General features: G+C 38.1%; 2 protein-coding genes across 3 annotated transcripts in view; one reads left to right on the top strand and one right to left on the bottom strand.

The window, feature by feature from the left end:
* LOC136885096 (zinc finger and SCAN domain-containing protein 12) overlaps positions 1 to 20,664 on the top strand; it is a 60,014-nt gene extending 39,350 nt beyond the window's left edge. The window contains exons 1-4 of one of the 2 annotated variants that reach the window (XM_067157549.2): positions 6,257 to 6,592; positions 12,615 to 12,690; positions 14,920 to 15,383; positions 19,711 to 20,664. In XM_067157549.2, the coding sequence (XP_067013650.2) occupies positions 12,634 to 12,690; positions 14,920 to 15,383; positions 19,711 to 20,497 (1,308 nt within the window). In that variant the 5' untranslated portion in view covers positions 6,257 to 6,592; positions 12,615 to 12,633 and the 3' untranslated portion in view covers positions 20,498 to 20,664. Of the gene's footprint in view, positions 1 to 6,256; positions 6,593 to 12,614; positions 12,691 to 14,919; positions 15,384 to 19,710 lie in introns of those variants that run through there. The other variant, XM_068230120.1, reaches the window with a different exon arrangement.
* The window catches only part of LOC136885097 (zinc finger protein 60), a 28,112-nt gene continuing 16,847 nt past the window's right edge, over positions 15,637 to 26,901 (bottom strand). The window contains exon 5 of the mRNA XM_067157551.2: positions 15,637 to 15,868. Within this exon, the coding sequence (XP_067013652.2) occupies positions 15,861 to 15,868 (8 nt within the window). The 3' untranslated portion in view covers positions 15,637 to 15,860. The remainder of the gene's footprint in view (positions 15,869 to 26,901) is intronic.

Raw genomic sequence — 26,901 nt, 5'->3', positions numbered from 1 at the left:
TAGTAAGGACTACAAACACATTAAGGGCTCGATGGAAAATTCCAAAGCACAGTAATTACTATTTCAGAAAATCACTAAACAAATAAATCAAATTTAAACCATAAAACATTAAATATCATTTAAAATAATAAGTTAATTACCAAGATGGGCACGATATAAAATATATGTGATTAACATCTAAAAAAATTTATGATGTTCCAAATTTGATATGCTAATCTAAATTTGTCACCACTTCATATGCTGTATGTTTGATAAATTACTGATAGACACATTACTATAAGGAAATTTACATATCTGACTATAAAAATTATGAACTGATGCAATCAATGAGGTACCACTACACTGTTCACAGTAAATAAATTAACTTAAATTGAAGATCACCACACACTCTAAATGGGTATTTTCAATGATTCAGCCCATATCAAAGTTGAAAGCTACCTCCTAACCCATGGCTAGGCCCAAACTCGCCTTCCTGATGACATGGCTTTTATCTCCTATCACTGTCCAATTCGGAGTGTCTCACGAGACACAGTATGCTGACACTAGCAAATCCTATGTAACCTTACGCATACCAGAAAACAAGTCAACGTCCAGCTTACGTGAAAGTTAAATGCACATTGTTGAATATAATTGTCAGTCTGATGTAATGCATAATTAAAATGCAGGATAAAAAAGGTCTATGGATAGGTACAGAGACCTAAATTACAAAAATTTCAAGCTCCTCTTGAAGGGAGCAGTTTCTAAATAAATGTTACCTTAATAATTGCTCAAATGATGTTATTAATTATACGCTTAACTTGTGCTAAAGTGCTGTGGTCATATTTTCTAAGCTCATTGGTGATATGTTGGCCATATATCAAATAAGAATCTCTTGGCTCGGTTGCACGTTGTGTCACTGCCATAGCTCGATGAAACTTGAATCCTACATAGGAAGAACTGCTACAGTATGGTACGGCAGGCAACTCCAAGGAATATGCGATGAGACAAACAGATATTACACTTTTATTCAAAGACAAAGGTTTGGAGGACAGTACGTTCATGCAACATTATGCCTCCCAATACCATAACACTTGGACCACCAGGATGATCATGTTCGACAATGTTCATGGGTGCATTGCTTGTTGACACCCCTTACCAGATGAGGGTACGATATAAAATATCCATGATTAACATCTTCTAAAAAAATAATTATTAATAATAATAATAATGGTCCAAACTTCGGGCGTATGACTTAAGAGTAAGTTGTCAGAGGCGAGAGGGTGTTCAGTGACATGTTTATTTGGAACATTTTTTGTACCTTTTGTAATTTTTATGATATTTTTTATGGAATTAAAACTGCAGTGATTGTGTATCTTTCCTCTGTATATTTAGAAAGTTAGAGGTTTATTACCTTAATATTTGAGGTATTATATTTTTAGTTTTATATGATAAGTTTCTTCTTTTATGTTAGTTGCAAGAAAATGCTAACAGTAGTTGGAGATTTATTTTTGGACAGTATAGTGTACATGGCCAGACATTGCCATTTGTCTTACGAAAGAAACCCATGTAGAGTTTAACGTCAGCAATACCATTTCCTCATTTGCAATTAAATATGCTGGCTAGCTCTCGCTACGAATTACAAATGCAGTCAGATGCTTTCTGATGCATCTGCTTATCTTGTAATAAAGATACAGACCAATAAATAGCCCATGAGATTATACGAATTATATGCCTTGAATATTTAGGTCAGGTCACTATCACTCGTAACTATGGCTTCAACCAGTCAAGCTGAGTCAAGTGGTTTGCGACATTCAGCAAATGTTAGTGGTAGAGACATTACAACTGACTTTGTTGAAGTTGTACTAGACAATGACTCTTATACTGATTTCAGCTTTGGTGATAGCAATTTTGAAAACAATACTGGAAAAGCTGTTTGTTCAAGTGGCAAAAATGAAAGAGGTGAATATGTTCCTGCAGGGTCGAGGGAGGATTCGGATGTTAGTCAGAATATGGGGATTATAAATTTAGTAGATCAAGTGACAAATGTGTATTCATCTATCAGGAAAACTGTGAAGTCGTATAAGAAATTGTTCCTTCATATGTGGGACTTTGCTATTTACAACAGACTAGTCATTTAGAGAGCCCTAAATGTAGGGAAGAGATTGATACTTTACGATTTCCATCTTGTGGTAGCATGCGGTCTGACAGAACAGCACCATGTACCGCACTCGTTCCACAAGGGGAGTAAAAATCAACAAAGCCTTCACCCTTTAAGCTCAAAGAGAGACATTTCATCTCCAAGATTCCATCCACAGACAAGAAAAAATATTCTAGCAGGCAGTGTGTATTGTGTCAGAAAATAGGTGTTAGGGAAGATGTAAAACATAATGTGCGTTGCTTGCAGAAATCTGCCTTGTGCTTCAACCCTTGTTTCAAGGCATACCATGCTAAACTCAACATGTAAAAATATATTTTGTTATTATTTCAAGAAAAGTATTTTTTCCAAAACATTTGGTAAAGTACAATGCTACGCAAAACTTAAAGATGAAAGTAATTTTGGTCCAGACCTGATTGTCTTGGCACCATTGTAAACGGTGCTGCCGATGTGCGGGTGTCAACGGAACGCAATGTAATGGTCGTTGGGCAAACAGACCACCCCCATTCAGTTGTCATGCCACCATGGAGGGTGAGATTGGGTCATGTTAAATGTAGTTGCAATTGCACCCGCTGTTTGATGTGAGTCTCTTCTTGCCTGTTGCATAATGTAGCGGTCATCTGCTCTGTAGTTGACTGTGATTGACCCCTCCTCTCCTACGGGCAGCAGTGACTGTGGTTCAGAATGCTCTCCATGCATATAAAACAATGCTGTGAGCAATACCAAACTCCTGGGCTATACTCACCACACTTCGTCCTTCTACCAGTTACCTGTTGATTCTTCCCCATGTGAAGTCATCCAAATGTTGTCTCCGGGCATTGCTGTAATGAAGAACACCACCACAGTGCACGGCAACAGCTTGCTGATTGACTCACACTGTCTTTTCCCATTCCTTGAACTGTCTCATTTTGAGGGGCCAGACCAATTTGGTACTGTATTCGCACTTACCTCACGCCAGATTCCTATGTACGTGTGGGAGATCTCTAGCAACATGTTGCTGCACTTCAATTCATTTCCAATGAGTAGTTGATACGTTATATTGCTTTATCTATCTCGTCCTTTCAGTTTTGCACAGCATTTTGCAATGCACATTTGATCAAAATAATTTGCAATAAATCTACGTCCATAATGTGCGGTGGGCATTTTCTGCTAGAAAACAGCTTAATTCATGACTCCTCTCTTTTGTATTGAAGACAGATTACATTCATATGTCAGTGACAAGATGATGTAAATGAGGATACAGTTTAAAATGGTACAAAATATATCTTTGAAGTGTCATCATCACCATCCATTTCCTTTGTCCAGCTTCTGCCAGGTTAGAATGTTTATAGCACTTTTCCATCTTCCTCTATCTGACTACTAATGTTCCTCTTAATTGTGTTCCTATTCAAGATTCTTCTAATTATACTATTCTTGTGTTTTCATCCACCTTAATCTGGGTCTGGGGTCCGATTACCTTTAGAAGTTAGGCCCCTTTAAACAACAAACATCATCATCATCATCATCAATCTGCGTCTGTCTCTTGCCCTCCCTTCTCCTACCTGGGTCTACATCATTCGCTTTGGCATCCTTTCTTCTTGATATGTCCAAATCATCTATGTTTATCCCTCTCCATTCTGTTAAAATGCTTTTCCACACCAATGTCCTTCTGGACTGTCCTCATTTCTTAATTTGTCCTTTTTTTCTATCATATGTCTTAAAAATTGAATTTCACTAGCATGGATTTTAATCTCCTGTCTTTTTGTCAATGTCCAGGTCTCTGCTGCAAATGTCTGCACCACCTCTTTACACTTCATTGGCACTTCCCTTTTTACACACCAGGTTTCTCACACTCTGATGAAAAGCATTTCTCTGTTGAATCATTTTACTGAGCTCCATGTCCAGCCCCGCATCAAATCGTTTCTGAAGTACTTAAAGCTCTCCACAATTTCAAGGTTTTGTCCCTCTATGTTTATAATTCCTTCTCCTTCCCTTCCTCCTCTAGTCAACACTATTGTCTTACTCTTTTCCATGCTAATTTTCATTCCATAATTTTGAATAATCTCTCCAAATATTTTGAGTTGCCCTTGTACTTTGCTTTTGATTGCTCCCCACGCGACAATATCATCTGCTCCCTGTCCCCATATTTTACTTTTCGTCTCCTTCACAATTTCCTCCACACCCATTGTGAATTTGAGTGATTTGGACAAAGTCTCTCATAGTGCATTGGCGCTACTGGTGGCTCCAAGTAGCCTACGCAGTGAATTCCACGGTATACACTAGCCATGCATCTTGGTGGGCGTGCTATTTACCAACTGATGAGCCCAACTTAACACACTGGGGTGAAATGCTGGCAACCAGGAATGAGTTAGCTGGAAAATTTATAATGTCCAATAACGGACCATTTATATTGGTATTATAAATTTACTCATTCCGGACAAATATTTCAGGTTCCCTATGGGAATCAACATGTATATCATCTGATGGCCAGGCAGGCATCAATTTTTGATAATGAGACAGTCTCTCATATTGCATTGGACTGCTGGTGGCTCCAAGTAGCCTACACAGTGGCCTCCAAGGTATACACTAGCCATGCGTCTTGGTGGGTGTGCTATTTACCAGCTGATGAGCCCAACCTAGCACACTGGGGAGAAATGCTGGCAAGCAGGAATGAGTTAACTGGAAAATTTATAATGTCCAATAATGGACCATTTATACTGGTATTATGTATTTACTCATTCAGGACAAATATTTCAGGTTCCCTACGGGAATCAGCGTCTATATCATTGAACGATAATGATATTGGAACAAAATGTCAGGTTGTAAATTTCACCAAGAGAAAAGTCTCTCAATTTTAATTACTGTGTTTTTGGGACAAGAGTACCTCATGTGGATAACTGTAAGTATCTAGATGTTCATATAAAGGAAGATCATCATTGAAGTCATCACATTAATGAGGATGTAAATAAAGGTTACAGACCTGCTCATATGTTTATGAGGGTATGTAGGGGTTGTAGTTATGATGAAAGGAAGTGGTCGTATAAGGAACTAGTAAGACCCTAATCAGAGAATAGTTCCAGTATATAGGACCCTCACTCAAGGTCTGGAAAAGGAGGTGGAACAGAAATGGTCCAAACTTCGGGGGTATGACTTAAGAGTAAGAAGTTACCAGAGGTGAGAGGGTGTTCAATGACGTTACTAGCCTAGCTGGATTAACTTGAAGTTTTGAAATTTTATAGTATGAAAATGTTGGAATTGAAGAAGACAAATTGGGACAAATATTTGTTTAAAGGAAAACGACTGGAATGGATTACCAAAGGTGATGTTTGATAAATTTCCAATGTCTCGAAATCATTAAGAAGAGATTAGAAGAGCGATTGTTCTTTTTTTTTTTTTATTACAATTTGCTTTACGTCGCACCAACACAGATATATCTTATAGCGACGATGGGATAGGAAGGACTACGAGTGGGAAGGAAGTGGCCGTGGCCTTAATTAAGGTACAGCCCCTGCATTTGCCTGGCGAAAAAATGGGAAACTACGGAAAACCATCTTCAGGGCTGCCGAAAGTTGGGGTGAAACCCATGCAAGCTTACAGAACACGATCCTAACCGCACGGCTAACTCACTCGGTGAACGATTGTTATGTTGATTGAGTTGACTTTACTGCAACCCACTGCACAAAATACATCAGGTACCAACAAAATGTCTCTCCTCAAATCTCGCCTCATTATGATAATGACTTAATAAGTTGAATTGGGGGGTGGGGCAAAAATGTTGAGTCTGTTTCCTAAATACCTGGCAACCGTAGGGAAGAATAGTGGTGCTTTACGAACTACGTACGAAAATATTGTCCTTTTGGAACTTTTCCTTATCCTCCAAATATGCTGCATAATTTTGAAACTGGTATAGTTAAGGCACATGCCGTTGATACATAATGACAGTTCAACAACAACTAAAAAAAGCGTATCATTCTATTAGCTGCACCGTTAGACAGCAAAACACTCACATTAAAATTATACCATATTTAATTGAAGAAGAAATCACGAAGATTGTAAATGTTAAGGGTGTATAAGCTAAACATTGTTTACATTTACAAACGCATTTCGTGTGTATTTTTAAACTGTTCGTATAAATGCCAATCTTCGAACTTCTATCGTTAACTTGAAATGATTATTGACGTTGTCTTCCAAAGCAAAGAGGACAAGTGCTCCAAAGTGACTGCACAGCATTGGAGGCAGCGGAAATGAAGTTAATTGGTCCACGATCTTTACTTTCATATATAAAACCATCATGGAATTATAGGCCTACGAGGGCATATTCTGATGATTACAACGATTCGCCTTGTTCGTTTCTGAACTTAGCAAAGCGCTGCGTCCAGTCATTATGTAGTCTATTCAGTGATGATTACAATGGTTTGTTAGTATACAAGCCGTCTGGATTTTTAAAACTTTGGTTTGATAGTTTAGTACCTAACTAGGGTAAGTTACTTAAAGTTAATGAGAACTTGACGAATCACATGTAAGGTATAAGAAACTATAGTCTTAATCGAGATCAGGTATGCCATTTAAGTTTTATCGGAGTGATGCGAGGGTGCGGAGGAAAACAAGAAACAACTAATGAAACTTCATATCCATACGAAAGTCATTTCTGAATAAATGGCGGTCTTTAGCTGGCATAATTTGGGCATTGGAACATTTTATGATAGTGCGAACTTTCCTTTTTGTAAGTACCGGTACTCTGTTCTAAACCATGGCACGGTAGAAGTGATTGAGTATACAAGCATGATGAAATCGTATTGCAATCGTAGTAATATGTTGGCGTGTATGCAGTGTATATACAGGGTCTTTTTTATGGCTTGCTCCGTATGTCAGGGGAACACGCACGGAAGGCGATAGCCGGGTGTCTCATTTGCCGAGAGATTTATTGCTCAGAGTGGTGCTGCGGAGCCAGCTAAAAAAAAGACCCTGCAGTATCAGTAGCGGCGATAAACGGTGGCGAGAGGGGGGCACTCGCCCCCCCCCTCACCTACTTTGTGAAGAAGACATTCCATTTTTATTCCATTTTAGCCTGCTGAAACTAGGAATTATGGGAATTATTTGAAAAAAGGCAATTCTTAAAAGCCTTGTTGTCTTATCAACTAAGTCTTTCTTTTATTTGTTTAATTATTAACAAAATTATTAGCGGAAATACGCACAAAATGTCGTTCGTTCTGGCTAACCGATTTGTATAGCGCCACAAGTAGTGGAGTCTTTGCATGTAGTGTGACGAAGGGTAGCAGGGGTATATTTTTTTTGCCAAGGTCATAGACACTGAGGTATGGTTCACCTGCTTGCCGTGCGCATTCGTTAGTCTGGCAGTCTCTTTAATGTCTGTTGGTTTCTTAGTGTGTAGTGAAATACTAGATGATTTTAATTGTATAATCATGCTGTATTTCTATTTAATTGTAATAAATGTGTAATATTGGTTCTTTTTGGTGAAAGTGTTATTGCATAGTATTGAATCAACATCTCAAAAACCTACTATTACTGCACTTAAGTTGGTAAACTGTCAACCTATAATTTATTTCATAAGATTTAATTCTTAATTAAAATCACTCTATGTATTGAATAGGTGGAATAAAATAAACATTAATATTTCTTTGACTTTTTCTCCTTGTCAAAATCTGCTCATAAAGCATCAACAAACTTACCATTTTATGCGTTTTTAGTTTTGATGTACCCCACATCAACTGTATCTAACAAACCTGGGTACTGGTTGTTGTCTGTACATGTTTTTGGCCCTGCAGTTTTAATTCTCCATCACCGCTACTGTACAGTATCCTGTATTGAAAATGCGTTGTAAACGGGGACTCAGTTCGGACTGAGTCTCAAAGTCGATACGGTAAAATCTGGGATCGTATTGTACTTGGGTGAATTGAGTTCCATGTAAATGCGGATCGTACTGAGATCGTATTGAAAACGACTGTGCACATGCTCCATGTTTGTTCTGACAAAATCATCATCATCATCATCATCAAAATTCTGTTGAAATAAATATAATAAGCCAGTAAATAAATTTACCTGTATAAATGATCAGCATCTGCAATCATATTATAAGACGCAAGCCCTTGTGACAAACAAAATCACGATAATCTTCTGTTGGGGGTAAAATTGGAATGTGCATTATCACCAATTACATTTGGAATACCACACATACTTTCAAAACTGAAAGTTATCTCCTGGGTTTCTACTGCATTTGGCGTTTTTAAATTCTAAGAGGTGATATGATTTTACTATAATTCTGCATCGTTTCTATACGTCGATTTTGCCTGGCGGATTCAAAACGATACTCAAACTACATGTAAACGGGGATCGTATTCAATATGATTGATGTCAATCCCCATGTAAACGTACTGAGTGCGTATGAGATTCATGTTATATTAAGAAGAATGGTGCAATCGGATTGGCAGAGAAAATTTTTCTTTCAGAGAAAATGAGGTTACTTCATTACTTCTGGGCACTTGATTGAAATTAGCGACCTTGCCGTATGTACTGTGCCAAAGAATTAGCCACTGCTTGTTGTACATCAGACAAGGTAAGGATAGGGAGAGGAATTCTGATAAAGAGATAATGCTCTGCACAAATTGATTACTACGTGAACGAAGTAGAAAGAGAAGATGAATTTGCACCAAGAACACAGGCCAGTTTTCCAGGTTGTTCACGGCACACCACACATCTGAATTGCGTCCAATGGTCACTACTACACCGTTGTGATCTGTACATCGAAGTAGGAGAGGGGTTATATTGAACATCTACTCTAATCAAACTATTGGCCGTTCCTTCATTGAGTATTTCATTCCATTTACAATGCTGCGAGTGAAGGAATGCACAACTGTGGAGTTCAGCGTTGCGTCTTCGAGCATGTTAAATAATAAAGAACATTACTGCAACCAACTGGCGAGAGGAGAAATGATCTGGAGCATTCTTTGACTGACAAGTGTGTCTTAATTACAGTCTGTTCTTGTACTGTGTGTGCAGTTATGGCCGTATAATAAACAAACTGTGGATATTGCCTGTAAGAGACAAGGACAATCCTGTGCAAGTCGAACGAGGAAACTTGTGCATACTTGCAGATCATTATCTGTCTCCATCATACACCCCACTTCCCTTCCCTCCTCTTCTCTTCCCTGAAGCACAGCAGCGACTTGTGCTCTGACATAGCAAATGCGGCAAGTTCCTCATTTAGAATCGCGTGCTCAGAAGTAACCTCATTTTCTCAAAAAAATTATCCTGTCAATCCGATTGCACCTTCGGTCCTAACATAACATGAAGAATATCCCTGATTTTTTTTTGGTTGGTATAGTTCTGATACACCTGTACTTCTGGTTCTCTTAATTAACTGCATGCCGGGCTGAGTGGCTCAAGACAGTTGAGGCGCCGGCCTTCTGACCCCAACTTGGCAGGTTCGATCCTGCTTCGTCCGGTGGTATTATTATTATTATTATTATTATTATTATTATTATTATTGTGATAATAGGTACGAAGAGTGCCTACCCTAGGGCTATGCCATCATGGGGTATATGATTATTATTATCATCATCATCTTCCTTCCAAGTATTGGGCCATGTGGCCCGTTACGGTCTTGCATTTTACTTTTTGCAAGACTTGAAAGCAATCAAATGTCCTTCCGTCTTATCATATCACTTGCTGAGAGCCTGTGGATCAACAACAACAACAACCGGCAACCACCATTCCTTATAATAGTATCTCGCAGAATACCTTATAATGCAAGAGCCTCTTTAACCTCCAAATATGGTACAACGTGTACATGACAAAATTGCTGTAAGAAGCAGCGGTAACGTTACGAAGGAAGGAGGTACTATTCAGGTTAACGGTGTCTAGTTTTGGTCAAGCAAGTATATATTTACTATGCAAAGGTTACAAGGGTTGACAATTTCAGATATCCTCTTGCCTTAACTTTAAACTGGGCGATGATAAGCGCCAGGTTATGTAAAATACAACTGTCATTCTAGTAAATTAGGTACATTAACCAAGACCAACTACAATATTATCAGACCTGAAGGCACATATCGATACGTCACAAAATGGCCGCCGCATTGGGCTACGCGTATCCGGCATGTAGGGCCATGTTTACATTCAGTTTGGTGTAAGCTCAGCACGTGTCTAGTTCGTTGAGGTTATCTTGCTACTGGAATTCGCAAATTAATTTAGATTTACTACCATGTAAAATAACTCCTGCAGGACTAAATTCTGGCACCTCGGCGTCTCCAAAAACTGTAAAAGTAGTTAATGGGATGTAAAGCCAATAACATCATTATTATCTTAACTGAATCATGAAAAGCCAGATGACAAAATGAGGAAACTATATTGGAACCCGGATTTCACTTTTCCAAGGGGAGCTATTCCGTTACTACCAGCAAAATAATATAAGAATAAAATAAAAATCCTGGCACCTCAGCGTTTCCGAAAACTGTCAAAAAGTAGTTAGTGGGATGTAAAAACAATAACATTATTAAACATTTCTAAGATGGTCTATTTCTCTTCTCAGTTACCAATCTTAGTACTGCAGTCACTTGTGCTTCCAAGATAACTGATTCGATCCCACCTGAGGTCGATTACATTTAAAGGCATTTAAATACAGTAATTCCATGTGTTGTTTATGTCATGGTAGATAATACCATAAGGACAGAATTTTGACATCCTGGAGTATGTTATCAATTAAATTCAATGTTGAAAATGAAAATCCACAGCCTGTTCCCAGTCATTTGACCAGGAATGGAATGAATGAAGCCCCCATCTATAAGTGAGGATAGGAACCATGGCGAAGCCTGTTGCACTCCTCTGGGGCAATGATTAATGATAGACAGATGAAATGATATTGGAGAATTTTGCTGAAGTATGAAAGACGACAGGGAAAGCTGGAGTAACCAGAGAAAAGCCTGTCCCACCTCTGCTTTGTCCAGCACAAAGCTCACATGGAGTGACCGGGATTTGAACCATGGAACCCTGCAGTGAGAGACTGGCGCACTGGCATCTGAGCCACAGAGGCTTCTAGATTGGCTGTTAAACATTATTATAGTGTTGAGTGTCACGACCGCTAAATTACATTATAGTATTTTAGGCATATAAGTTCGTGTTACTACTATTTTATGCCTTTGCTGGCATCTTAGTATTTACACTGCACTATGTCTTCTGGTATAGGCTACAGCAATTTTGTCACTTTCATTGATCTGTCTCAGTCTTATCCTTGGCTTTGACAATATGAAAGTGACTGAGGTATGAGCGATGCTAGTAATGCCATTGCTTATGCAGCCAGTCCCTGTTATGAATGATGTGAAAATGTTTCTCATAGCATCAGTTAATGAATGCATTTTAACGGGCATAGCAGCCTGATATGTGAGAGCAACTTCTGGCTCAGTGAGGAAAGCAGCAGGGATCTACCTTTCTCCTCATTTCCTTAGTATACCTCTTCGGTGATACCTAGGGCATCTATGACAACTAATGGTAGAGTTGTTGAGAATCTAAGCAGCATTCGAGCTGAGGACTGAACATATGTACATAGCCCCACAAATTTAAATATTATAAAAAATATGGCAAAGTTTTACTTTAGTGCCATGAGTTACCGTTTACAGTGCAGATATCTAGACATCTATGCCAGTCGTTTGATCGTTTCTTGTGGATGATATGATCGCATAGTGCACAAGACTGCCAACTTGTCAACTTAGGAACTAGGGTGGTCTGGCATTAAACAAAGGGTGTAGTTGGTGAGAGACAAAATCAATAACAATATTATTATTAATATGGAATGCTGGACAGAGTCCACATTGACGCTGGTAGATGACAGTTGAATTGCAGTCATGACAATACAATTTTTTGTGTTTCTGTGGTTAAAGTGGTGGTATATGTACGTAGATGGCAGGCCTTGTGGCAGGTGCATTTAACGGGGAAAGAGACAGAAGGGGAGTTGAAGTAATTCATAGCAAAAGATAATGTTTTTTATTAGGCTTGGTGAGTGCGAGAAAGTGGAGCCGTTTGGAAGAAGATGCCAAGATGCGAAATGGGAATGTTTAGTATTATCGTTTTCAAAGAACTGCATCCAGGCTTGCGGGTATATTGTGCTGAATACTGGATTTATTCCCAAAAGACTTCAGTTGATTTTTACTTTTGAAGGGCAGGCAAAAATCTGGAGATTCCATATCATATTTGCTGGCACACTGAAGATTGCTTGTGGTGCTGTCACTATCCACATAAAAATTTAATTATTTCACTTGAGAAACTTCTCCAAAGAGTTCCACTTATGTCTTAGATCTTGATTAATCAAAAAGTCAAAATTGATATGTGATTTGTCTAAATGTCACCATATCAGACAGTCAGGAACCTGCTAGCTGATGTATTATTATTTCAGTGTTGAAATTCATGTTCAGTCCACAGTTATTGTACTTTCTATCCATGAACTTGTTAGAATCTCATCATGCTAATGTATATACTTCATTCTTTTCAGGTGCAAAAAGAACAATAGAATGGAGATGGTTTCCGAAAAGAGCAAACTAGTCTTGTCTGAGGAAAATACATGTCTGGTGAGTACGTCATCCTTTTTCGTGAATTAATTTCTATCCATTGCCATGGCTTGGGTTTTGGCTGATAACTTCTTGTCCAGTTGGTGAGCATTCAATTTTGGGCTCTGTAATGGAGGATTTAAATTCAGCTGTGAGGATAGGAGCAGGTTATATTATGAGTACAGCTAAATTGAGAAACAAGATTGAATCCCTCCCTTGTCATCTCGGGACTCTTTTTCTGTGTTAATATAGGACAGTGTGTTATATCAAGTTACTACTATTTTATGCCTTTGCTGGCGAGACCTGGTATTTACACTGCACTATGTCTTCTGGTATAGGCTACAGCAATTTTGTCACTTTCATCAATCTGTCTCAGTCTTATCCTTGGCTTTGACAATAGCATTTTCACTAGAAATAGCAGCATAGAAGATATACTTTTCAGTGTTTTGAACATGGACTTCTCGGAAGAAAACTTTTTATCAACCATTGAACTACTCCATATTCTTCAAAGCTGAAATTTAAAACTCTTGAGTTTTATACCTACTTGGTAAAGTGCCAACTCAGCTACTATGGTAGACAATATCTGTATTACTGACAATGAATTTGACAGATGGACAGTGAATAAAATGCAGAGTGACAACGACAAATAATGATATGGTTTTGGACTTGAAGAAAAAAAGAAAAGAATGACAAGAACAATTTCCACATCTTCATATAGGTTCTTCTTATCAATCCCAGTTCTTTTGCTTCCATCTCTTGTCAGTTCACAGCTTTGTCAGGTGAGCAGGCATCAGCACTCATCAAGGGGCCATTTTGACAGATCTTCAGTCGTGATGCAGAAATTGTAGGCTAAGAGGAAAATCAGAAATATCCAGTAAAAGGAAAGATATATAAAATCAAGATAAATACAGGTGGTAAAAGATTTTGGAACGCAGGATAAACACAAAAGGAGAAAAGGATTCAAACGGGATTATATAAGTATGGGAAGTTTTTGTCCCATTCCTATAAACCAATATTTGACCCAATTTACCATCTTGAATTCCAACTTTATCTTCATATTGTAATCTTTCCTACTTTTTTGCTAGTGGCTTTACGTTGCACAGACAGGTCTTATGGTGACGATGAGATAGGAAAGGCCTAGGAATTGGAAGGAAGTGGCCGTAGCCTTAAGTAAGGTACAGCCCCAGCATTTTGCCTGGTGTGAAAATGGGAAACCATGGAAAACCATCTTCAGGGCTGCCAACAGTGGGATTCGAACCCACTATCTTCTGGATGCAAGCTCACTGCCATGCGCCCCTAACACGCAGAAATGTGATAAAAACAAAACCTCATGCCAATCACACAGGCCGTGTGCCATGAGTCTCGCTTTGCAATGTTTGTAGTCCACATGACGTGGCCAGCATGTGCCAACCTCACAATGAAACAGGAAAGAAGAATGTTATAATCTGTTTGTCAGAGAGGAAATGGAAAGTACTTGTAGCTAGAGATACCATTAATTTTTTTTTTTTTTTGCTATTTGCTATTTGCTTTATGTCGCACCGACACAGATATGTCTTATGGCCACGATGGGATAGGAAAGGCCTACGAATTGGAAGGAAGTGGCCTTGGCCTTAATTAAGGTACAGCCCCAGCATTTGCCTGGTGTGAAAATGGGAAACCACGGAAAACCATCTTCAGGGCTGCCGACAGTGGGGCTCGAACCTACTATCTCCCGATTACTGGATACTGGCCGCACTTAGGCGACTGCAGGTATCAAGCTCGGTGCTAGAGATACCATGGATCAGCTAACATGCATATGGAACACCTGTTACATTAAACTTGAACAAAGTGTATTTGAAAACTGGCCTGTACAGGATCTGATCTCATCAGATCATGGCAATATTATGATTCAGAGAGCATTGGCTCACATCGGATCTTGGCAGCCATTGGTATAATGACATTCTACAAAATGAATCATCCTAAGAAGCTAAATACAAGATAAAAGTCACAACAGACTGTTATAGGATATTATTTTATATCATGTGAGAAAACTACTCCCTACTAAGGTGGAGTTTAGGGAACTGAGTTCCCTGCTTAAGGGGTTAAATATCTGAAATTTTAACAGTTTTGATACTTTGTGTGCTCTGAAATATTAATCTGTATATAATACTTTCTGCAAATCTGTGAACATTTTCTGATTTGATAGAGTGGTTCTGTTTTAGTAACTTAATGCCACAGCGTTAAGTATATTACATTACACGTCTGTTGCAGATTGCGAAGGAGGAAGTGGAATCTCTGTCACAGAATGTGAAGGAAGAAATGGAACCTCTGTTGCAGATTGTGAAGGAGGAAGTGGAATCTCTGTCACAGATTGTGAAAGAGGAAATGGAACCTCTGTCACAGATTGAGAAGGAGGAAGGGGAATCTCTGTCCCAGATTGTGAAGGAGGAAATGGAACCTCTGTCACATATTGTGAAGGAGGAAATGGAACCTCTGTCACAGATTGTGAAGGAGGAAGGGGAATCTCTGTCCCAGATTGTGAAGGAGGAAATGGAACCTCTGTCACATATTTTGAAGGAGGAAGTGAGATCTTGGTCACAGATTGTGAAGGAGGAAATGGAACCTCTGTCCCAGAGTGTGAAGGAGGAAGGGGAACCTCTGTTTCAGATTGTAAAGCAGGAAGTGGAAGACATGTGTGTACGCAATAATTTGCGGTCTGATATCTTCCTTGATAAGTGAGTACAGTCTATTCTTGTTACTGTATTTCATAGCTTATTGGAATGGGTAAAAATTTAATAGGCGGATGTATTGTCAGTTAGGGTTGAAAATGGTCGTAAAGACATTGATTCAGTTCATGCGACTGATTAAAAACTAAGAGAATCATATTAATTGCCATTTACTGTAATTGTAATCTATTGGTATTAATGATGTCATTCTCAGGCTAGATGCTTCTGTTTGTACTATACTTGACCTCATCTTCATCCTCTAAATGCAGTTTCCCGCTTGCAGTATACAAGAGCACACCACTTCTTCCTGACTTCACATAAAAAATTCTCGGACATCTTCACACATGAATCGCTTTTCCTCCACATTTCATTTCACTGTCTATCCAATGTTTCATTGGTTTTCCTATTAGTTTTCTCCTTTCCTCTTTCAGGTAATCCTTTCTTGCAGTTCTCTCATATCCATACTACTGAATATTATGCTGCTTCTTATAACTCTGCAAGAAATAAATTCCATATTGAAACTCATTATGGTATTTTCACTAGAAAAACAATTAACTATAATGGTCCACCTATACAATACATTTTTAATTGTGTAAATATTTCATTAAATCTGTCTTGGTGTTACTAGTTTCGGTAATGAGTGACAGTCATCAGCTGAACAACAATAATTAGACGAGACATGTAAAAACTACTAAAATAAGTGTATAGGCACAAGTTGACACTGTAAAAGTGCATTATCAGATCGACTGTGATAATACTGTGCAAACACTCCTATGGTACGTGTTCCAAATTCATGTAGCTGTATTAAAATTGAAGAAAATTCATATTTAACATTTTTCTTGTGTTCAAGAAATTGTCCAAAACTATTCTCTGTATAACAACATGCAAAACTCATCATTACAATTTCCATACATGAGGTTAAATAGCACTCAAATGGAGCAACCAAAGGTTTTAGAAATAAGATACATTAGATTGTGAGTAGAGTCCTTGTAAGGTAGAAATGGAGCTTCATGTGGTGGAGTATGTATGCTCCAGCTGTCAAGATATATTATTCGTGTACTGCTTCAGTTTAACTTTCACCACATGCAAAAAATATTGCCTACAAGCAAGCTGGTAAGGTTGGATTATAGAATTACTATAACTGAGTATAGTTGAAAACTTGAGTTATTAGTCTTGAGAGAAGTTCAAGTTCCTTTAGCCAGTGAGCTGATTTGATTCTAAATCTTAGGACAGGAGGAAATTTTCTTGAAAATAACTTTCTCAAGAAACTTGACTTTTAAACGAGTTCTATACATTCTCAACACCAATTGCATGCAAGTTGACAACGAACAGTTTTGTTTTTAATGAGCATTGAACAGAACACATTAATAACTACCCAGTGCTTTTTAATGTGTGAATTTTAGTGTATATTTGTTTAATATTGTGTATACTTTGTCTTAAAATTATGGCTCAAGATGTCCCAATGAAATCAACATGTTTCATTTTACTAAAATAATGTTATTCTGAGAAGAATAAAAGAAGTGTATTGTAAAGGTGGAAATTTTACCTGAAAATATCCTCTCTTGTAACACCAGCAAGAGGAACCTTTATGCCAGCATCCTTCTTTTTCTCTTCATTTTTTTTTCGTAACTTCTGCTGAGGTCTTTGTGTAGTAGAATAAATGTTCCCCAAGCATAGATCGGAGTTGGCAAAAAAACATGTATGATACGTACAGTAAAACCCCTATTTAGTGTTTTTACAGCAATCTGAATTTTTTTTTACTTTAAATGTGGGTTTAGCTTTTTGCGTGTATTAACATAAATTGCACCATCACACATTATTTACACAATGACAATAAAACAAGGAGATATCCACACTACACGCTATACTGTGTTACAACGTTGTACCATTTGCATTGAAGATTACTCTTGTGTTAAACTGCCCCTCCCATCTAAGCAAGAGATCTAAATTGCACCAGAACCAACTTTGGCGGAGACTGTTCTCTGAAAAAAAATTAAAAATAAATCAATCAATCGTGCATTTATGCTTGGATAAAGCCCAACAGATTTGTTCCTTTTGACTACCATCAGAATAACAGACCTATGCTATATTTTCAGTTCCCAACTGAATTGCTGAAGGTTATGGAGTATTATCCTCAGCACATACACAGAGAAATGTAGTTCCTAGAAGATGGATCATTATCTGATACATATATCTTCATTGTACACTGTTATGCCTTTTAGCATTCATTGCACAAGCCTCCATGAATTAACTAATTGCTTTCATAATAATCATCATCATCATTCTTTAACCGTCTCCACTCGCTGGGTGCAGTACAAGAGTGCTCTCCATTTTTATCTATCAAGGTACATTTCTTCCTTCTCAACTTGGTGCCATTCCACTCCTCTTCCTTCCATGCCCTTTTGTAGCACTTTCTTGCTGTTCTTATTTGATTTATGCTTTTACATGGCCATTTGTAACCAGTTCTGTAGCCTCTTTTTGTTCCACACCTCTTAAAACTGATCGCCTTGGCCTGCCTCTACATCTCTGAGCTGGTTAAGAAATTGTTTTCACTGTTATTTAGGAATGTATTTGCTCTTATTATTAATATTGGTGAGCTCATGGTTAACCCTTTCTTTTGAGAATAGATTTTGTCAGTGAATGCAAAAATGTTCAGGTTTAAGCTTATTCTTATAACGTTATATACAATTTTCCATCACCGAGCAAGTGGCCGTGCGGTTAGGGTCGCACAGCTGTGAGTTTGCATTAGGGAGACAGTGTGTTCAAACCCCACTGTTGCAGCCCTGAAAATGGTTTAACGTGGTTTCCCATTTTCACACCAGGCAAATGCTGGGGCTGTACTATAATGAAGGCCACGGCCGCTACCTTCCCAATCTCCCACCCTTCCATCGCCAAAAACCTTTGATGTGTTAGTGAGATGTTAAACAAATAGCAAAAAATATTCCATCAAAGTTTGAAAAGATACCAAACATGCACAAAAACATGTAAAGATTGGTATGAGACAGACCAGTGTAGCCCTTGGCTGAGGATGTCCTAGTCAGAATTAGACAATGTATTATGGCTTCCTGGTTTTTATTCACGTTTTGTAGGTCTTAATCATTTTACCCTGAAAACCTATGTATCACTGCACTTAAATGAACATGTACTAAAACGTTCTTGCTGGTTTTTACAAGGCTTGTATTTTAAGTAAAGACCATTTGAAAATAACTACACAACGAAAGATGATTTTTAAACACCACCTTTATTTGCAGATTCTACGTTCTTTACTCTATTTTTTAGCCACCAAGTTTGTTTAAACATGTGCAGATTTTTTATGCCGAAGAAGGTGGCAACATGTTGAGTCAGACTGTAACACAAGACGAAACATGGGTTTCGCATATCACGCCAGAATCGAAGCAACAGAGCATGGAATGGAGACTTCCACATTCGTCTGTTAAGGTCTGTTCCAGCGCAAGATCAAGAAATCTTGATTATCGGAGCAGGTGACAGGTTTCTATGAAGAAGGTATTCAAAACTTAGTTGTAAGGTATGATAATTGTTTAAACAAACTTGGCGGCTATGTTGAAAAATAGAGCAAAGTATGTAGAATATGCAAATAAATGTGGTGTTTGAAAACTGTTCTTTTTTTTTTTGTGTAGTTATTTTCAAACGACCTTTACTTGAAAAACACGCCTCATAGTTTACATAGGAATATTCATAAAACAAAATGCTGCAGTAATACTTTAAGAAAATAAATGGTAGATTTTGAAAGTTATTAAAACTTTTTCCAGGCACTTGTCATACTTCCAGATAAACAAGGGGTGTAAACTGAAGCATCCATTTACCTGAGCCAATGAGCATGACATCTGTTCCCTCGGAAACTAAAATGTTCTTTTCCAATTACTGTCCTTAATGTAGCCACATTTAATTAATGCAGCAAATATAGTTGTTAACTTTCTTCTGCTATGTGATTCACATAGTCAAGTCTTTAAAATTATCCAGATGACCTTCATTATAATAAGTTCAGGTCTTCACTATGGATTGACTACTTGTAGCATATCTGATGGCAGATAAGTGATCAATTGACTGATGGAGGGAAAGAAGCATGCCCGGTCTGGTGAGAAAAATAATCTCCTCTTTTGTTGTATATGTGCACATTATAAATGTTATATATTTTAAAATCTACATTCTGAGGGCATAAAATCAGGCTGGAATTATCCTATGGAGGATAAAAGCAGAATACAAAATACATGCTTTAGAAATCTGTGCTTCAGTATCACAAATGTAAATTCATGTTTGTACCTTTGGTTTCAAATGCTTACAGATAGAAGATAACAATGTTGTGCTTTCATTTCAGAGACCAAGCATCTTCAGAGAAAGTAAGTGAAAAAGGATCTTCCGACAGTGAGGAATACTATAAAGAATTTTCATCTCGGGCTACAGAAATTTCTTTCAAATGTGACATATGCTCAAAAACTTTCTCACGACGAGCATATATAAGAAAACACATCAAGTTTGTGCATGTTGAGGAGAAGAAATTCCCATCTCCACAGTATAAATGTGACAAGTGCTCAAAAGAGTTCTCACAACCGTTATATCTAAGGAAACATATGAAGTTTGTGCATGTTGAGGAGAAGAAATTCCCATGTCCACACTGTAATAAGCCTTTCAAATTTGAAGGATCGGTCAGGCAACATGTAGCGCTGGTACATAAAGATGAAAGGAAATATCCTTGTCCTCATTGTACTATCAAATTCAAATCCTGCACCAGCTTGAAGAAACATATGCATTTTCACAATAAAATGCAAAATTTCCAATTTCCTGTGCAGTCTGGCCAGGATCTCCATGAAGGTGAAGGGGCATTTCGATGCAATTTGTGCTTAGAGGAATTCCCTGATAGGGGTCAGCTGGTTAGCCATCGAGATGTACATTTAGGAAAGGAGGATTACAGATGCACTGTATGTCTGAAAGTAATGAATTCTCGGAGGGGTTTGTTGAAACATATGTCAAGAACACATTCAGAAGGGAGAAATTACCAGTGTACATTTTGCTTCAAGAAATTTATACACATTCATGCACTCGTGAAACATACTCATTCTAATCATCAGTTTCTGATGAATGATTTATCAAAAAAATCCAAATAATGACCTATTTCTGGGTTTTATCTCCAGTAGTGTACATGATCCACCATTCTGCATTTTGACTTGCACTTTAGTTTGTCTGTAAGGTGGATGCCTACATTTATGACGTGCTCTTGCAAACAACTCCACCACCTCTTTGTGGTTTTCCTCTGGATTGCCATCAATCTGGAAACTGGAACTTGTGAAAATATAAGGAAATAACCCTAAAAAATTATTAAATAAAATAAGTGAGAATAATGAAACAAAGATGAAAGTTCTTCCATTGTGACTAGTTGGTCCAATTATTTAAATTCATTGTGAAGGGTATTTGTAATTGAAAATCAACACACACACAGATGATAGACGAGCCACAACTTACACAATCACACATTTACACGGTTCGCGCTATCTCTCTCTTGGTTTCTCATGTCCCATCTACAGTGACACACACACACAGTCATCGATTATTTACAGTACACTCTCTCAGCCACTCAGTCACACTCGTTAGCGCCGTCACGGTCCACAGCATACACGTCAGTCTCGCAGGTCAGTATAGTATCTGCTGTTCACTCAATCCGTCGAACTCCACAGTCTTCACACGTCGGCACCCAGTGTTCCCTTCGTGCTACTCCAGAACACCCAAGGTTCTTCTCCAACAGCTGACCCCAAGAGATAGACACGCATGATGTCAACAAAACAGGAACGAGTCCTCGACTCCAACAGGCAGATACTCCATCAGACTGACACCTCAGCCCAGGCTATCACTGACTGTGCTCTTCGCTGACTCGCATCAGCAAACTCAATCTCGCTCCCCACACACTTACTCCGTCTAACTCTCACTCTCACTAACTGCAGGCAGGTCGTTCCCCTTTTATATACCTGCGCTAGCCCTTCTGGAATAGTCTGGATGTTCGATGGATCAGGAACCTTGTGAAATAGAAGACTCCAGATTCATCTTCCAGTCATTTCCGTAGACCGCTGCTGCGGGACCGCGGACGGAGGCGAGAGAGGCTGGCCTAGCACTTAAGTGCTGCAGTGATTGGCGCGGCTGAAGTAAGGTGCTGGGCCGAATACGGTGACGAGGTGGGGCCGTAGCAAGTTGGCATGGCGGATACTATAACCATTACAGTAACATCACTATGTTTTCCAAACAGGAACAATGGAGTTGGATCAATATTGAATATGCCAGAGGTCATACAGGACAACGGTGTCATCAAGGTCTTAAGAGGCCTGCAGGGAATATGCATCGCCTTACAAAACAGTGGCACATTGGGTAAAAGCCTTCAATAATGGTCAGCAAACTGTGGCAGACGTTCATCGGGCAGGTCATCCTACGAGCGTCAGTGAAAAAGCTGAAGTGTATGCTCTTGCTGTATTACTGGACAGTGAATAAAACCAGGCGATTTGTGAGTTCAGAACTGTTGCAGAGATTCGACAGGCAGTAGACCGCTCCATTCGTACCATCAGCAGAACAGGCTCTGCTAAAGGTATACTGCGACTTCCACATCGCTGGCAACAGGTTTTACACAAATTTGGTGACTACATTGAAGGACAGTAAAGGTTGCTAACATGTAACACTTTTGTAACTGTTGGAAATAAATAGTTGGCACTATTTAAGTTCCATCCTTCATACATGTAAACTAGTCTAACACAATATTTAAATTAATGTATTGCATTATTAAGTCATTGCTACTAGAAACAGAAAATGAATGTTCTGACACAGGCCCAACAATTGTGTGGTTTCCATAACTGACAAAAGGAATTTTCTGGGATTAAATGAATACCTAATTTTTTGTAATACCCAAGGGGATTTAGTGTGAAATTATTCCATAAGTGCATCATAGCCTCCGTGGCTTAGGCTGCAGTGTATTGGCCCCTCACCGGTGGGTTCTGTTCAAATCCAGACACTCCATGTGATATTTTTGCTGAACAAAGCAGAGGTGGGACAGGTTTTTCTTTGGGTGCCAGTTTACCATTATCTTTCATACCAGCAACACTCTCCAGTATCATTTCATCTGTCAGTCATTTAACATTGCCCCAGAGGCGTACAACAGGCTTTGGCAGCTGGCACAATTCTTATCCTATCCTCACCACTACAAGGGGGGCTTCATTCATTCTATTCTTGACCCAGTTCAAAATGGAAACAGGCTGTGGATTTTCATTCCATAAGTGCATCAAATCATTTTATGTTCATGAAGGCATGTGCACAACAAGAAGAAGAACCTCTGTGCTATTGGCATATTCTTTGAAACATACTTCTGCCAAAGCAATTGAGGCAACATCCATCACTGAAGCATGATCGTATTTGACCTGTGTTTGCACCATGTAAAATGCTTGCCAACATTGTTCATGATATCATCGCCCTTGAGAGGTCACGCTCACCATAACTAGTGATCAGACAGATGCTTGATAGTTACCCACTCAAATGCAAGTAATGGACATGGTTGGTGATGACCTATAAGATTTGCATCCTTTAAAATTTCTGAACTTGTGTTGTAGTTTGAAGAATTTCCAAAAATACATATCCACTCTCCAAACTGTAACTTTCTACATGGTCTAAGGCCAGGATTCTTTGTGGCATTAAGTTCTTCTTATGTGCAAGTGAAACTTTAACCTCGACCTTATTCCAGACTTGACCATGAGAAAGTTCTATACAACAGCAGTTTATCTGATAAAGTCGAAATTTATCAAGCTGAACTTACTGCAATTCATAGGCAAGTGCTACCTGTGCACTATGAAATAAATTTACCTTTATCTATCAAATTCTCAAGTGAAAAGTTCCACCTATTCAACACTTTTATATCAGACATTTAATTATGCATTAATTTTTTGGAATACATTGTCTCCTATGGAGATATCTTCAGTTCCTTAACAAGTTCACTGTGTATTACCAGTGTGTGACATACCTGCCAACCTGAGCAAAATACTTGTGTAGGACTCTTTAAAAGTTGTAATTATCGAAGTGTTGTACGTTGGTAGGACGAGTTCTATTGAATAAATAAATAAAACTGAAAGGATAATGCATTAGGTGACAGATCAGGGTGTACAATAAGATTAGTTTAAAATATCTGCCCAGTTATTAAAGAATTGCACACAGAATTTTAACGTAAATGTTCCTAATACTCATCAGTTCCTAAAAGAAATAATTAAAATGAGTGATTTGAAAGAATCTGGTGATAATTTTTCAAGAATGAAACATGTACTTCTGTTATGAATTCAGGGTTAACTTTTTCAGGTATATACAATGTTTTCTTATTCATGTATTATCTTGTTTTATTTATTTTGCATTAGTTTTAGCAGATTGGAGAACTTAAAAATTATAGATTAACTAAGTCAAAACTATGAAGGAAGCGTCTTCCACTCTAAACAATTTCACAAGATGGCTGTTATTTTTTAGCGTACATGTTGAATGAAAGAAATGTTTTAAAAGTATTCCATGTAAAAGGGGTTCAAATTGGGTTTATTTCCCAAAGCAGTGTATCATACAAAGTTGAAATTTACCACAATGGTCGTTTCTATATCGTCCCCACTGGCAAACTAGCGAAAGTGACAAACTAGGGAATCTGTAGTTCTCAAGTTTTGGTCTATATTTTATCATTTATATATTGTCTACCCTCTGTCAAAGTCTCGCATCTGCAGCTCGCTCTCTATGCCTAACACACAAAACCAATAATTAAATATAAACATTGATCTGACATGAGCAATCACAACTTCTTTCAGCTCTCCTAACCTTTTGACAATTTGCAGATTCGTTAGTTTGCCAGAGTAGGGATGATATATTAGATTTTAACTAATGAGTTAAAACATTACTGTTCCACAGGGTCCAAATAAGGGTTAGAAATGGAAACAAAAATATTCAGTCTTCCAAATGCGTTTGAAGTAAGAACTGAGATTGTATCTAGAGACGTCACCAACAGTGGGATAACCAGAAATGACATATTTGGAAGAGTCTTCTGTTTAAAACCATAGTAAAGTGTGTGTATATTGCTAGTGTTCAATATCATCAACTTTTCTTATGATTTCATTATTGATATTGAAAGAATTACACAGTGCTACTAGCAAATCACCAACTTTTGAATACTTTTTTGATACCACAATTAGAATTAAGGAAATAATAAGATCTTTTTACGTAATGTATGGACATTAAAGAAGATTTCAGGGATATCCTCTTAGTAAAAAAAAGGTATTTGAAAAATTTGAGATATAATTTTACATAGTCCAAGAAATTTTGCAATTGCTGTTCACTGCCAATGTATTGGTAGCTTCAGTGCACCATAATACCATACTTCATAATGCACGAGAAACTACATATCGTGGATGAAGCTCATATCAGGTCTTGAAGAAAATGAAGACTGGAGGAATTTACCTATCCCAATGCTGTGTCCAAATCCACTTAACTAAAAAAAGTATGGGAAGCTTTGCATGAATGAAAATGGAATTTTTTTTTTTTTTTTTTATTTGCTTTACATCGCACCAGACACAGATAGGTTTTATGGCGACTATGGACAGGAAAGACTTTGGGAAGGAAGCGGCTGTGGCCTTAATTAAGGTACAGCCCTAGAAATGCCTGGTGTGAAAATGGGAAACCACGGAAAACCATCTTCAGGGCTGCCGACAGTGGGGTTCAAACACACTATCTCCCGGATGCGAACTCACAGCTGCACGCCCCTAACCGTATGGCCAACTCTCGTGGTGAAAATGATTAAAATACCGTATATGCAAGGATGTTCGACAGAACTATATTTTTTAAAACAGCCAACCTGTTGCATTTTAAAAATATGAACAAAAGCAAGTGAGAAAGCGGAGAGCAGAAAGTATCCCATAGAGTGAGCAGGACTAGCCAACCTAGCAACTTGTGCTCAAGGGGCTGTCCACTTTTGCTCAGAAGAAATGAAAAGGTTAATCCATGAATGCAAGGGAACCATTTCTTATTAACTCTATTACAACTAGGATAAGAGCACTTTACTACTACTGCTATAGTGGCCATTAAAATGCATATAAATTATTTTTCCAAAACATGAATGTGTTCTCTATGCTAAAATAGTTTGTCAGTATTTTACAATTTTTTTTCAAACAGACTGGATGTACCTTTGCTGTCTGATCACACAGATTACATATTACTAGGGACCTGCAAAAATCGCATTTGCGATAAATGCAAATTTTTGAATCTTGTACTGAATCCAAGCCTACGGTAATTCTAATGTGGAATAAAATCATTTTTACGTATAAATAGAAGTGCGACAAAATGCAAATTGTGACCCAAAATGCTAAATTAGTATGAATATGCAATTTTGGTGTGAATTCTGCAAAAATGTGCTATTTTACTGGCAAAAACAACATATTTTAGCAAAATTGTCAGAAATACTCAAAATATGATGCTAAATCTTTCGACCATTCCTATCGATGAAGAAAAGTAGCCAATCGATTGCTGCTTGCTGACTTTAATCAATATTTACAATGGGAATAGCAAGGGGAATAAGATCTGTATCAATTATTATCAAAATGTAAATCAAGTCTCATGGAAATAACAAGATAGATGCAGCGTTGTTTTCCTGTAGTTCAAAACTGAAACTAGTGAAGACTACAATGTCGAGTGATCATTTAGGTTATGGGGTGCACGACAAAAACTGCGCATAAAAGGGCTCAGCAATATGCAAAGGATGGTTTATATGCCACAGATTCAGCAACTGTTTCGCAAGTATTGTAATTGCCGAATTCGGTGGGGGGGGGGGGAAAAAAAGGTAGCTTTGTGAAACATGTTAAATCTGAAAAACACGTGGGTAAGCGTTGCGATAATGAAAGTTCAACCTCTGCTGCTAGTATGTCTCAAAGAAAGCAATCTTCTGTGCTTACACAGTTAGATAGTTGTAAACGACGAAAAATTTCTAGAGATAACTTTTAGCTGGAAAGCAATGAGCTAAGAGCCTGGATTACTGAGTTTTCAAATGAAGAGCTGCCATGTTTGAGAACTCTATGTGAAGTATATTTACTGGGTAAGTTTTGATTTCATTGATCGGGTATGATTTAGGTATTACGGCATCGAAACCACGCGCAAAATTGAAGGATACCAAATCTGAGTGCTATTTCCATATTGAACTATCTTACCCATACCCAATTGATCCTGTAATTTTAAATTATTTTGTTATAATTTGAGAAGTTGCAACTGGCCACCAGAAAAGAACAGCAGAGGCCCTAGTAGGGAAGAACATCAACATACTCTGTTATGAAACTACAGATAGAATGGGCTGCTGTGTTTTTATCATCATATCCCAAGTCCCAGCCGAATCGAGAAAAGAGAGCTGCACGTTGTTTCTGTGAATTATCTTGATGAAGGAAATGCTACAAATGGCTCTCGTGCTGTTTTAGAAGCTCTGCACAGTTACAGTGTCCCATATGATGCAGTTAAAGTGTTTGTTAGTGACAGTGCC

Source organism: Anabrus simplex, chromosome 13 (genome assembly GCF_040414725.1).
Source record: "Anabrus simplex isolate iqAnaSimp1 chromosome 13, ASM4041472v1, whole genome shotgun sequence".
NCBI lineage: Eukaryota > Metazoa > Arthropoda > Insecta > Orthoptera > Tettigoniidae > Anabrus > Anabrus simplex.
The sequence above is the reverse complement of the archived record's forward strand: the minus strand, read 5'-3'. Positions and strand labels throughout refer to the sequence as shown.